The sequence below is a fragment of the Alosa pseudoharengus genome, unplaced genomic scaffold (assembly GCF_046254945.1).
Source record: "Alosa pseudoharengus isolate Yale_2024_CS ecotype anadromous, Long Island Sound unplaced genomic scaffold, YU_APseudo_1.1 YU_APseudo_1.1_scf_28, whole genome shotgun sequence".
Classification (NCBI taxonomy): Eukaryota; Metazoa; Chordata; class Actinopteri; order Clupeiformes; family Clupeidae; genus Alosa; species Alosa pseudoharengus.
The window spans coordinates 848,636-859,301 of NW_027468709.1; the positions used below are offsets into that span (position 1 = coordinate 848,636).

The 10,666-nt window shown below is 41.9% G+C and overlaps 1 protein-coding gene across 1 annotated transcript; it reads right to left on the reverse strand.

The window, feature by feature from the left end:
- Window positions 1-2,785: 2,785 nt before the first annotated feature.
- LOC143099429 (odorant receptor 131-2-like) lies at window positions 2,786-4,690 on the reverse strand. Its single transcript, XM_076262421.1, has one exon. The coding sequence runs from the start codon at window positions 4,483-4,485 to the stop codon at window positions 3,517-3,519; it is 969 nt and encodes a 322-aa protein (XP_076118536.1). The 5' UTR covers window positions 4,486-4,690; the 3' UTR covers window positions 2,786-3,516.
- Between the last annotated feature and the right edge of the window lie 5,976 nt (window positions 4,691-10,666).

Sequence of the window (10,666 nt, forward strand, 5' to 3'; positions counted from 1 at the left end):
AGCAGGCAGCTCACTGCTCTGGGTTAGTGTGTGTTTCACCTCACTGTGTGCTGGTTGTGTTTCACCAATTACGGATTAGGGATAAATGCAAAGAACCAAATTTCCCTCACGGGATCAAAAGAGTATATATACTATGCTACTACTAGATATGTTTAAGACCTGCTCCAGCCATTGATTAACCCCTAAATTCCTCAAATGTTTTTTCATGACAAACAAACAAACAAAAATCCCTTTTGACCTTGAAATGGCTTATATGCAGCTCAACACCCTGCATTGTACAACTCGACCTGCTTGCAGCATGGAGTTCCCTGATGGGTCTCTAACTTTCTGTAAACTTTGCTTTGTACAGTAATACAATGTTTTCTGTGGTAGTGTATAATAATTCTATGATATTCTGTAATACCTCTACACTATCCTTACCCTCTAGTGTCCCTGTAGTGGTTGTATAGTACTTCTGTAGTATGTTCCAAAATGCTATAGTATTCCTATAAGATAGTACCTTTTCGTGAAAGATCTCTGCATTTGAATTAATATTTCAGCCAAAGATAACTTAATTTGCAAAAACTGATATAACCAATTAAAATGAACGATGAATGTTCAACTGATTAATTTGCAGAGCCCAACTTCTTGATGCACCACCTCTGTTCGAATGACCGCACTGCCCTCCCAAGGTGCATTGCGGAAGTGCTAACCACACTTTGCTGCTCTCCATAGGAAATGAATGAGCTATGTGCAGTGCGGTGGTTTTACTGTGTTAATGGACACGAGTTGTAACCCTAACCCTTGCCTAACCTAGTGCCTTCCAAGCAGCGCTGCCTTGAACTCGACAGGGGGGCCAATCTTTTTATTTCCTTTTATCCAGTGCAGTCTTACAATACATCACAACACATCTTATTTACAGTACACGTGCCACAGGTATACATTTCATGGGGTTTGTAGTCCTTTTTTTACTAATTTTCTATTGAATCGGGAGCCAGTGTAAATGCTGGAGGTTGGAATTGATGCGAGGGGATGCAGAACAAAATAAAGGGAGGACACCCATCATGGACAGTCCTGGGCCCTCACTTATCAACACACATATCTGTGTTTGATGGAGGCATCCGATAGCCTTCCAATTGTTCTTTGAAATGTGCGTAAATATGCACAACAACCAATGGTAGAATTATGAAATTGCAAATATATAGCATTGTGGGGGTTTGCCTACAGGATGCATTAAATACTATCACTGGGTTAAGTAAATTTAACCCGCCCTCTCATGCATGTTGCATCCTTAGGCCATCAGGGCTGTCCACCGGCTCATAACTCCATTAGGCAAACTGAGGACCCTGCAGAAGTAGAATTATAACTGGGCCCATGCGCACACTAGATCCATCATTGAGCACATGGTAGGTGCGCTGAAAGGCCAATGGCTGTGTCTGTCTTTCACACTGTCTGTCTAGCTCAGAAGGAGCACAATGGGCCTGGAAAAAGTATTTTGCATTGATATGGGTTGCTGTGCACTCTATTACATGGCCATCAGCAAAAGCGTCTCCCTGTATGAGCCCCCATGACCAGACACAGAGAGGTGGGGTGGGATCGGGAACAAGTCCCCCCATCTAATGGAAACTAGATAATCCAGCTTGCTCTGTGGGTGCCATGTCACTACATGTCACTACCATGTACAAGGATGCCAGAAAGGGCTGTGTCTCCAGCGATACTGGCAATCCATACAACCCAATTCAATTCAATTCAGTTCAATTTTCACAAAGTGGTAGTTTGGCTGGGTGGATCTGCAGTCGTCAGTGTAGAGGACGAAGAGAAGTGGGGAGAGGACACAGCCTGGTGGAGAGCCAGTGGAGGTGAGGAGGGTGTCGGACAAGGTGTGGTTCACCAGCACCCTCTGTGATCTGTTGGTGAGGAGCAGCCAACGAGGCTGGCAACCTTTATGTCCATGGCTGTTCAACTCCTCAACTCCAAACTACCTTTCTCCATTAGCACGTCACTCTTGGCAAAATGATCATGATGGCCTATATATTTCAGCCATATTTGGTTTAGTATTGTGTAGACCTAGGCTACTTTGCTCTATTATAAATTAGTTTTCTTTAGGCTGTATTATAATAAGCTATATTGTTTGAAATATATGTATCTCAATGTATCAATACTTCCCATAAAAGTCATCAGATGTCATCATTTAAGGGGTTATTTTTTATATTTATTTACCTGGAGGTGCAGTTCTGTAAGGATTATTGTACAGGTTCAGTACCTCCAGTGTATACTGGTGGGCGCCCTCACCAGGGATGCAAGGCCCTACAGTATTTTTCTGTAAACAAAGCAGTTTTTCCTGTATGTCATGCTCGACTGTGGGTACAGTCGCTATCCAGTAACCAGTCCCTACCAACACCTTCCTGCTGAAATTAATGAATGAATTAATTTAGCTGAAAATTATAAACGAAAAGTATTTGTTTTTCGGAGCTCTAGAGTGCTTTCTGAATAAAAACCCATAGCATTAACCTTTTCTGCAGTCACATTATGGTCACATTACACATTTTAACAGACAATGTTTTATAAACCAGAATAAATTAGTGTATAAAATACTGCTTTGACATTATAGAATTAAGATTAGATTCCCGAATCCAAAATTCCTTCCTCTGCCATTAGAATTTCATATCAGTTGAGTGAAAAGTGGAGTAGGATGAAGGTGCAGTCTTGAACATGTTTCTGATGTTTGGTATCATATTCACAAACTCACACATGATGTTAACATGTCTGTATTCAATCACATATTTTTCATTAGTGTGCCGTTACAGAGTGTTTGACCTTTTGGGAGTTATACCGCCAGATGTACAACTTAACACAATATTTCACCCAATAGAAATATGCTGCAATATGATAAACATTTCATTTAAACATGTTCACACCAACTTTATCAAGTACTGTTAACATTTTTAAAGTGATGATAGAAGAATGAGGTCTGTCTCAGTTATACTCTATCCTTACTTCTAGTGCAGTGGTTCCCAACCTGTTTTGCTCCGCAACCCAAAGTTTAACATAACAAACTCAGTCGCTACCCAATAGCAAATAAACAGCGGTCATTCATCAAGTTTGGCTGTGTAAGTAAATCCATATTTATGAAAACCCGGGTCGTACGTCCATTTGTATTTTTTGGGGGTCTTTCGAAAAACAAATTCCTGAGCTGATACTTGGCGTACAGGGAGATTTAACAGTATTCCTAAGAAATGTATCCATCGTAGCTTATTACACGAGCAGTAGATCTGTGCGAGAGATCAGTGTAGCATGCACAGCTCACTCATTGTCATAGTGAAGTTGGATATGTTGATACATTTGAAATTAAAATATCTGATAGGCTTTGATTGGTTGAATGACTGTTGCTAATCATGTGCAGAACCAGGGTCAGACATATCTTAATGTTAGAGCTGGGGGCTATAGGATTTTTTGTTTGTTTTTTGTTTTGTTTTGTTTAATCGGAACTCCTTCCACGACCCTTTCAGAACGTCCACACAGTTGAGAAACACTGTTCTAGTGTGCAGTTACAGAGGGTTTAACCTTTTGGGTTCCACACCTGGCATAGTAGAGGAATAAGGGCCGAACAACATCGTCTCTCAGGCCGTAGATCAGGGGGCTCAGGCACCGAGGCAGAATGAGAACAAAGAGAAAGTTCAGGTAGCGCAGGTCCATGAACAGACGACTGCTGCTGGTCATGGCAAGGGCTCTTTCTATGGTTCCATAAATAAATGTGTTAACACAGAGCACTAACTGAACAAGATGGAGCAGTATGGTCTTATGAGCCTTCTTAGCAGATTCTTTTTCAGCTGAAGCAGATCGAGCTGCAACCACAACATTAATGTAGGTGAAAAATAAAATGGCTGTAACAGTCACAAAGAAAAAATAATTGAAGCCCTGAAACACATCATTTTGCCATGATGACAAAAAAAACCTCTCTCGAGTACAGAACATGGGATCTTTAAAAGACGGTGGATCGATTATCAGTGCATAAATAATATCTATCGCAAAATTTATTAAACTGAAGAGCCAGATAAACACAATAGAAATGCCTGCCGCTCTCTGGGTCACCATCTCACTGTGTCTTAGTGGAAAACAAATAGCCACATAGCGCTCAAGCGACATCACAGCCAGATTCAATGCAGCATTGCGGAAAGTTGTCACTGTCAGAAGTAAGATAAGCGCACATACAGCCTTCGGAATCAGCTGTACATTCATAGACAAAACATAGAGCAACAGAGAGACCAGCAACTGAGCTGTGTCGTTACAAAGCATGTGGGCAAAGAGGATATAGCGAGGCAGCTCTCTAAACACAGGCTTACTCATGAGAGTGTGAAACATGATGCTGTTGATGCAGGTGAAAAGCAGGGACATGAGAATGGCCACAACAAGTTTAGACAGCGGCCCTTCATTCAGTTCCACCTTAAACATCTGCTGATGTACCATGGAAGAGCCTTCACTGGACTGGTTAGTCATGGCCATCATGTGCTATACAAACAGAATCTATACCACGTAGATAAAATTGATCTCAAATAGACATGAATAACATTTTATAACATCTTAGTGACATACAAGTGGTGTGGTTGGGAGAGATACAGAGAAAGATCTTTTGTAAATAATATATTCTCAGTTTTTCAAGTTCTCTTTCCTGCTCGTATACCTTACAGTGTAATCCCTATACCGAGAGGAGAAACAGAGACATTGCATTATGGATACATTTTGATACAACAGTATAACAAATTAGAAAAAAGTAGAATGCAGTACAAAGTAGAAAACAGCATTAAGAATAACACATATGGATTAAGCTGAAATATTAAAAGCCACCACATGAAACACTCTGATACTGTGGAGAAAAAATCAGACAAGAAATCAAAAGGGCTTACAGTAACAACGGTGAAATTCACTGCTGTTGCCACAAGCCTGAGAAAGAGGAGAAGTCCACACATCATACAAACCACCTGGTGACGGCGACTGTGTCCACTCACTTTTATAGACCAGGACGTCACATCACTTTGGCAAACACACCCCTTTTCAGATTGAACGGGTGGCTGTGATTCAATAGAAACCAAGATGTTGGGCCTACATGGGCAGAGAAAAAACCTTAATAAGTTAAAAACTTAAATCTTTAAAACAACACAGTAGTTTTTAAATAACAGATTCACATTGTGGAATAAGTATAAGTATATATACTCTTTTGGTCTCTGCATTTATCCCAATCCGTGAATTAGTGAAACACACACAGTGTGGTGAAGCACACACTAATCCCGGCGCAGTGAGGCTGCCTGCATCAACAGCGGCACTCGGGGAGCAGTGAGGGGTCAGGTGCTTTGCTCAAGGGCACTTCAGCCGTGCCTACTGGTCGGGGTTCGAACCGGCAACCCTCCGGTTACAGGTCTAATTGCACCAAGGTACGAATAGCATACACTGCTAGTTGTACCAGGGGTACAAATAGCCTTACCCATAAAAGGCACCAGACATAGTTTGAGTGAGTTATGTTTGTCTTTATCAGGGATTCAATTCATTGTTTTTGCTGTTTTCAAATTTACTAACAGAAGTATCCCCAAACTGACTTATTGTACTGAACTGTTGTCTAATAACCATATGATTGTTTGTAGCAAGTTCTAAAACTGATAGTTCCGGTCCTTGATTGTGATTGGCTACAAAAGTTAAAGTAGCTGCGTCTCGATGTTGCTGGGCAACCATTCTGATAGAGGAAATATATTTCTTGGCAGAAGAATGATTATCTAGGAATAACTCGTTATATTTCTAGTTGCTGTACCTTTACTTTATGAAACTATGTCAGGTATTCATAGTAACAGTTTTAGAAAAGCAATAAGCCACTCGAGTCCATAGGTTACGCTGATTCTACAACAGCTAAGGGGGGTTTTAGGCACTCCACTAGCGAGTCGTGCCGAACAACGCCCCTTAGCTGTTGTAGAATCAGTGTAACCTACGGCCTCTAGGGGCTTATTACTTAACTAAATCTCATAACCTCACCTACATAGGGGGGAAAGTAATCTCATCGCCCCCTACTGGTTTATTTTCTAACACTGGACGAAATAAATGGGATTCTCGATAGAGACGTTTTTAGAAAAATTATATATTGATTCACATTGAAAAGTTAGAATGGCTACCAGATGATATGCTTTGGGATTTATATTGATTCTGGGGATCATACGTATATAAACTAGATGTACCGCAGAGCGGTACAAAATATGACCGCCGCCCAATCCAGCACATTTTTTCCACAATCACGCTGAAAGGCCTATATGATTCTAACTGTCTCACTAAATTGCATTATCCACACTCAATTCTCACTGGTATCTGCTAGACCAAAGTACCAAAACATGATTAGTTCATAGATTTCACATGTAAAATTAATTTTATACAACCCCAATAGTGTTAATTTTGTCACCTATTTTTAATTTAGTCTTAGTCTTAGTCTTGTGACAAAATGTCCCTTTTAGTCTTTGTCATATTTAGTCATTCAAATATAATTTTTGTTACTCAAGTTTTAGTCGACTAAAAGTCTCGTCATTTTAGTCTAGTTTTAGTCAAAAGAAAACTAAAGGTATCTTAGTCTTAGTCAATTTTAGTCAAAACATTTTAGTCTTCTTTTTTTATAACAAATTATTTCTGATTACCATTCGAGTCAAATAGTGTTTCACACATCTCAATTTTCCAACAATATTGTGTGTCCACAGGGCTACTCGTCTGTTATAATTACTCATTCTGATTTTTTGTCAGTCAGTATGTTTACATGCACAGGTAAGTCAAGCTAGTTATAGCTTGGCTGGGATTTGACCATAGACAGTAAAAGATTTGACTGGACCACTGTCATGATATTCATAGACCAGTGTTTCTCAAAGTGTGGTCCGGTCCACAGGGTTGCAGCAACAGCACGTAGACTAGCCTACAGGAAAGCTGTTGAGCATAAACTCATTCGGAATATTTTGATAACGTAACAGCTAGATATTTGTAGACAAAAATGATGAGAGATTTTATCTTAGTTTTTATTTCATGCAAAACATTTTAGTCTCGTCTTTTTTCGTCAACAATAATGCATCTTAAGATAGTCTTAGTCCGTGTCTCAGGACGTTAATGGCGTCTCGACATCGTCTCGTCTTAGTCATGAAAAAAAAGGTTGTTGACGAACATATTTCCTCTCGTCTCGTCTGACGAAATTAACACTAAACCCCACCTCCATCTTGCCTGTTCATAATTCTGAGAAATTCTTGATTGTTTGTGTTATGTTTATGTTATGTGTGTGGGTGTGTTTGTGTGTGAGTGTGTGTGTGTGTGTGTGTGTGTGCGTGCTTGTGTGTGTGCCTGCGTATGTGGTTGTGCATGCAAGCGTACATATGTCTACTGTGTGACTATGTGTCATACGTATGATTACTGTGAATGTATGTGTTTGTGTGTGTGTATCTGTTTGTGGACATGTGTGCACATGAAATGGGTTAACATGACCCCTGGAGGCAAACATACAGAAAAAAATGGTCATCCTAGGCCCTACAGTTCTCAAGATATTCACAGAGAACTGTGTCTGCCCTACCCTCCTTTCGGGGGGTCCAGTCCAGCGGGGTGGCTACAGATCAAAACGAAAAATGACGGTTCCATGCTATCCATGTGGGGGTACATGCCCACCAAGTTTTGTGTACCCTGGTCTTTCAGTGTCCCGGGAATCCTTGTTGGTGTACGTCACTAAATGTACACATAAATTATTTTATTGTAAGGCCCCCCATGAACGAAAGTACACAAAACTTGGCATGCATTCGGAGGGTGTCATAATGATCCTATACTTTTAATTTCGTGCAGTTTTGACCTTGTCAGCCAGAGATATTGTGATGAAAACACCTAATTTTTTGCTTTTTAATTTTTAACTTGGTGGCGCTATACATGAAATAAGTGGTAATGGGATGGGTTGACATGCCCCCTTAAGACCAACATACATAAAAAAGGTGGACCTCCTAGGCCCTACGGTTCTCGAGATATTCACAGAAAACTGTCTCCGGCCATCTACAGGCCAGTTGGTGTATAGTAACATAAATTAATTTATTGTGTGGACCCCCATGAACGGAATTCCACAAAATTTGGCGTGCATACAGAGGGTGTCATAATGATCCTACACTTCCAATTTCGTGCAGTTTTGACTATGTTAGGTCACAGATACCTTCAATTACAACACCTCATTTTTACTTTTTTGTGTTTAACTAGGTGGCGCTATACATGAAATGAGTGGTTATGGAATGGGTTGACATGGCCCCTTGAGATCAACATACAAAAAAAAAATGGTCCTCCTAAACCCTACGGTTTTCGAGATATTCTCAGAAAACTGTGTCTGCCCTACCCTCCTTTCGGGGGGTCCAGTCCAGCGGGGGGGCTACAGATCAAAACGAAAAACGATGGTTCCATGCTATCCATGTGGGGTTACATGCCCACCAAGTTTCGTGTACCCCGGTCTTTCAGTGTCCCGGGACTCATTGACGGAAATTTGGCCATGCGAAAAAAAAAAATAATAATAATAATTCTGACTAAACCTATATGACCGCCGCTTCGCTGCGCAGCGGTCATAATAAGTAGGGATGTGACGAGATCTCGTGCCACGAGATCTGGCGATACAAAAATATCACAATATTTCTCGTCAAGGTTAAAATCTGTCTCAAGGAGAATAGGGGTGTGACGAGATCTCGTGCCAAGAGATGGCGATATACGGCTCTCGTCCGCGATATTTCTCATCAGGTAGATCTGACTCGTGCAGTCTCGTTGAGAAGTTCCGGCTGTAGCCATTCTATTCGTATAGAAGATTCCCCAGCCACGTTTACTTTTTTTGTGTAGTAGCATTTTGGGTACCTGCTGGAAACAATAATACCACTCAATTACACCGTTTTGCCTAAAGAATAAGTGGCGTGGCTCTTTTAAGAGTGTGACATCACTCCCTCAACAGGGTTTTGTTTACTTTCCCTTCCACTCCAGTGAAGTGTGACATCACTCCCTCAACAGGGTTTTGTTTACTTTCCCTTCCACTCCAGTGAAGTGTGACATCACTCACTCAACAGGGTTTTGTTTACTTTCCCTTCCACTCCAGTGAAGTGTGACATCACTCCCTCAACAGGGTTTTGTTTACTTTCCCTTCCACTCCAGTGAAGTGCCTAGCTAACACGTTAGCCACCATGTGTGTGCCACTGCCACTTGCACTGGTTTCGTTTCAATGGAGAACATTACTGATATTAGTTGAAGTGGATTGTTTATACTCAAGTGAACTTGCAACAGTACATTAAGTTTAAGTAAAGTCCCTTTTTACAGTAGCTAGCTCGGTTTACAGACTAATTAGATCATGGGTGGGCAAATTTTTTGAATTTTTGAAAATTGGCCAGCGCCAATTGGTATTATTGTTTCCAGCAGGTACCCAAAATGCTGCTACACAAAAAAGTAAAAGTGGCTGGGGCATCTTCTATGCTAATTTAGTCAGCCATGCTGGCTACAGCTGGATCTCCACGAGAACGCACAAGACAGATCTTTTTCTTTTACTGTCTATATATCACGGACCAAATATCACGTCCTGTAATGTCCAAACAGGCGGGTCATCCATAATTTCCTGAAGAGGTGATGGTGCAGAGGGGACTGACTCCGGCAGTGGATGTGGAACTCTGCAGGGCGGCATGAGTTATGGTGACTGGTCTAGTGGAATCTGGCAAACCAGAAGCAGCAGGTCTTACCTGTCTGATAGCCATCAGGTCACAGTCAGAACAGGAGTCATCCACCTCTGGCAGAAACTCAGGGGCTGAATCAGCAGACAAGGCCCGGGCCGACTGAAACAGACAAGGGGGCCTTAACCACAGCCTTTAGGAGCGATCGGTGCACTTGCCAGGCCTTGGTAAGGTTGTCTACCGGTGCCACAGTATAGACCGACCCACCATCTTTGGGTGCCTTCAAGATTTGGTGCACCACCGGGCTCCACAGGTCAGAAATGTTATGGTGCCCCCTAGTGCTGAGGTTACGCAAAAGCACAAGCTGAGCCTCGTCCAGTGGGTCATCTCGAACATGCTTGTCGAAATTCTTCTTCCGGCGTGCAGCCACAGTCTCCAACCAGTCCCAGGCCCCTTGGAATGCTACCTGTCATTGGGCCTGGTGCTCTTGAACCCACTCATGAACTGTACCACTAACAGAGTCCTCCACTCTACCCAGGAGAAAATCGACTGGCAACCTAGGCTCCTGCCCAAACATAAGGGAAAATGGAGACTCCCCTGTAGCCACTCCTGAGGGTGAGTGGTATTGTAAAAATAGAGTACAGAGGTCAGTCCCGCTTTCTGGAAACAGGCAGGGTCCTCAACAAGTTGTGGAGGGTCCTATTCAATTGGCTACCAGTATGCTTTGGGATCTCTATTGATTCTGGGGATCATACGTATATAAATACATTTTATAGGCAGTCACATACCTCAGTCACTTCCTGTAATGTCCGAACACTAGATTTACAGTGTTTCTTCACAATTACTGAATTAAATATAGCTGCAAGCAGCAATGAGGGGGCCAAGCAGTTGAGCAGGAGTTGGGATTGGACTGGACTGGACTTGACTGTGTTGTGTTAGATTGGATTGGACTTGATTGGATTGGATTAGACTGGACTGGATTCGAAGGTCACCGAATTTATTGTGTGTCCTCAAGA